Here is a 4,133-nt window from a genome sequence, read left to right as displayed (position 1 = left end):
ATCCCCACTGAAACATACTTATTATAAAAATGTCACTCAAAATATATATATATATAATATATTTTCTGATCAGAGATGAATCTATTTATATCATTTATAAAATATATCATTATGATCATTACACTGTTATATTTAAAAAATTTTAAACATATACATTAACATACATATATATTTTTTTTAATAAGTATAAAAAATTTTATATATAAAAAATTTTATATAAAATTATATATAAAATATGAAGAAACATTTTATCGTGGCTATTATAAGTAAATATTAAAATATTAAAATATTAATCTATACATCAACTAATCTTTCTCATAAAAAATAATAAAAAATTCTTATTACTATTAAAGCATAATAAATTCTTATACTATTATTATTAAATAATTTAATTATTTAATATTTATATTTCAAATGAAATTATTATTTTCAATTATATTAAATTATTATTTTCAAAATAAATTAATATTATTATTTGAATATTTATTGATGCATATTAATAATATAATTATAAATCCAAATCAAATGTTGATATTTTTAATAAATAAAATATAATATAAAAATCTAAAAATTTCGATTTTTAAAAACATACAACAATAATAATTTCTTCTTTATTAGCACAATTGTTCAATAGCATAATTGTTTCATAAATATATAGCTTGTAATATGCCCGAACTTGTTGAATTTAGTAAATCATAACAAAAATATAAACAAAACCATCATATATATAAAAATTAAAAATCATATAATAATATAAATGAAGATATAAAAATGAACATATAAAAATATAAATGAAGCTACTACAAAATCTGCTAAATCTATATTAACAAATTCAAAATCATAAATTTAAATTGTAAATTTAAAAAAAAAATGATTATTATGAAACTAATGTATAAATTTAATTACTAAGAAATATTAATTAATAAAAGTCTATTTTTTGACTTAGAACAAAAAATAATAAGATAAATAAGATAAATATTTTTCAATGTTTAAAATATAATAAAAATTATAAAATATTATTAATTATATTTTCATGTTTATATTTTGCAAAATTATAATGCAAAGCAATTTGATTTAATCATAGTTATTATATTTTCAATGAAAATATAAACTCAAATGATAATATAAATTATACTTTTAATTAGAATGTAAACATTATATAATTGAGATTCATATAAATAATAATATTTATCATTTTTTATAGGAATGATTGTGATGCAACATGTAAATACTTTAAATGTGTGAATAATAGAATATATAGGAATTACAAAATTAATATGTTCACAGTTCTTTGATTCATATATGAATCAGCATATTTCTAATTCATAAATTCTCCATTTTTAGATAAAAAATAAATAAAAACTAAATATTTGAAAATAATTATATATAAAATTGGTTTGAAAAAATTGAAAATTATATAACTTTTAATATGTACTTAAAATTTTTATATAAGTATTTAAATAGTTTAAAATTTCATATATAAGAAGTAATTAATATTTATTAATAATAAATATTATCATCATTACATAAATACAAATATAAAAGAATGTTTATTTTTTTTTTATCAAGATAATGTAATGTGCATATTGAATTTTTACAGATACAGAAAAAAATATGTTTTCATCTGTGAACATGTTAATTTTGAATTTTAAAATCAAGCCCAATTTTACAGGAAGTTTTTTAATATCTCCAATCCAAAGTTGTAGAATCCATTGTGACAGCTATAGCAAAACATTTCTTCATATGCTATATGTATGAAAAAATACATTATTATTATTATTTATTTATTATTATTTATTTATTTGACATAATTAAATTTTTATTGAATATTATAAACATATTAATTAAATATTAATATTACACATAAATATAATTATCTGATTAAATCATACTGAATTTATTTTATTTTAATTTATTTATTTTAATGTTTTATAAATTTATTGATTAATATTAGAAATAAAATTTATCAAAAATAATAAAATATAAATGCATAAAATATAAATGAAGTGCATAAAACATTAATTGAGATAAATAAAAAACTAGTTTATATTTATAATTTATAGAAAATACTTGATAGATAATTGATGATATAATCAAAAAAGAAGTGATTCTATATGAAAAAATAAATTGAAAATATAGAATAAAATTTTTTCATTTAAAAATGTTTTTGAATAAAACAAGTTTGAAAAATTCAAGTATAAACTATATAACTAAAATTAATTATTTCTTAATTAAATATAAATGAACAGAATTAAGTTGATTAGTCTATTTTTTTTATTTTAAAAATGTAAATAAGTAAAAAATAGAAAAAGTAGTAGAATAAATTTTTTTCATTTAAAAATTAATTTTTAAAAAATTTAAATTTGAAAATTTATCAATTATCTTGACTATATATATTTCAATCTCGATTTTCTCAAAAACAAAGATATTATTACATTAATAATATTATTAAAACAAAAAACAAAAAATAAAATTATATATTTATTGTTTTTCATACATAGAATATAAAAACTATCTATCAATAATTCATGTTTAATCAAGAAATAGTCAATTTTAGTTGTATTTAAAAATTTTTTAAACTTGTTTTACTTGAAAATGAAAACTTGAATAAAAAAAATTTATTCTATATTTTTAATTTATTTTTTCATATAAAATTATTTTTTTTTTTAATTGTATCACTAGTTACAGAACATTCCATATGTATATAGTACATAAAAAATCTATTATGATTTAAGATAACTTTTTTACATCATGTTTATAAAAATAATTTTTTTAATTACTTAATAATAAATTTTATTATTCATATTTTTAAGAAATATTTAAAGAGTAACTTATGAAGTTTTTATAACTTTTAATTATTAACAGAGAGAAATTGATTACAAAAATTAATTTGACATAATTAAATCAAATATATTTTGTATTTGTGTATTTATTATATAATTTTTATATTTATTTTATATTTATTAATATCCTTATTTTTATAATAAAAATATAAATACAAAATATAATTTAGCCATCTCTGATCATAATAAAAAATTTCATATATTTAAAAATATACCTCCATTAATCCATAAAAATGAACAATAAATTTAAATAAAGGACTTCTCTGGTTTGAGAGAAATGCTATTGGTGCTAAACTGATCATTCCTTTAATTTTTTGATTGTATTCAGATTTCTCACTAGCCATTACATAAAATGCAGTTGTACCTTGACTGTAACCTATATAATAGAGCTTTCTATGTCCAGTATGCTCTAAAATGTAATCTATAATTGCTGGTAAATCATAATAACCAATTTCATGCCAACTAAAAAATTTGATAATTATTATTATATTTGATTAACTAATATAATTACATATTTTTTTATATGTAATAAATTATATCCGCATAGTATTTGCAAATCTAGAAAGGAATTTTAGAAATTAATAACTTTTTTTTTTTTATTTATTAGAAATTTGAGAAAATGAATTAGAAAATGAATTAAGAAAAAAATATTATGTGAAATAATGTGCGATCATGATAAGAAATAATTAAATAATTAAATATCCTATTATTAATTAGATTATTTATATATATATTTAGAGAAAACTACTTATTTAATTTATTTTTATTATATGATATAGAAACTTATTCACAGAATCCATTTTAAGAAAAGTAAATTCATAATATATTTATAAAATAGGATAGAGATGCAAACACTAAGCAAGTATTATTATATTCAATTATTTTGCAATAAAATTACCTAAAATCCCAAAATGCTTTATCTTTAGTTGTATATTGTTTATGTTTTTTAGAATATGCATTGCCTCTTGAATTTCCTAACCAAACATCATAATTGTTGTCACATAAAATATATGCTAGAGCTTTTTTTGGACCCAATAATACCCAATCAGCTGAACTTGATAGTAGTCCATGATGAATGAGAACAGGTATAGGTCCTTTTGTTGAGATTTCACAACTTCCATACTAAATATTAAATTTTTATTATATTTTAATATTGATATAAATTTTATTTTATTACAAATATTTAATTTTTTTTAATTATTTCAACATAAAATATAGGTAAAAAATTTAAAAAATATTTATATTAAATTTATATATAAATTTAAAATAACTTTTATCATATTATGTAAT

General features: G+C 15.6%; 1 protein-coding gene across 1 annotated transcript in view; it reads right to left on the bottom strand.

Moving 5' to 3' along the window:
* LOC102677498 (lipase 3-like) overlaps positions 1–4,133 on the bottom strand; it is a 6,197-nt gene that overhangs the window by 870 nt on the left and 1,194 nt on the right. The window contains exons 3-5 of the mRNA XM_006620983.2: positions 3,742–3,965; positions 3,059–3,305; positions 1–17 (exon numbers count right to left, since the gene is read on the bottom strand). Coding sequence (XP_006621046.1) covers positions 1–17; positions 3,059–3,305; positions 3,742–3,965 — 488 coding nt within the window. The remainder of the gene's footprint in view (positions 18–3,058; positions 3,306–3,741; positions 3,966–4,133) is intronic.

The sequence above is a fragment of the Apis dorsata genome, unplaced genomic scaffold (assembly GCF_000469605.1).
Source record: "Apis dorsata unplaced genomic scaffold, Apis dorsata 1.3 scaffold_575, whole genome shotgun sequence".
NCBI classification, from domain to species: domain Eukaryota; kingdom Metazoa; phylum Arthropoda; class Insecta; order Hymenoptera; family Apidae; genus Apis; species Apis dorsata.
Note: the sequence above shows the minus strand (reverse complement) of the source record. Positions and strands in the feature narration are given on the sequence as shown.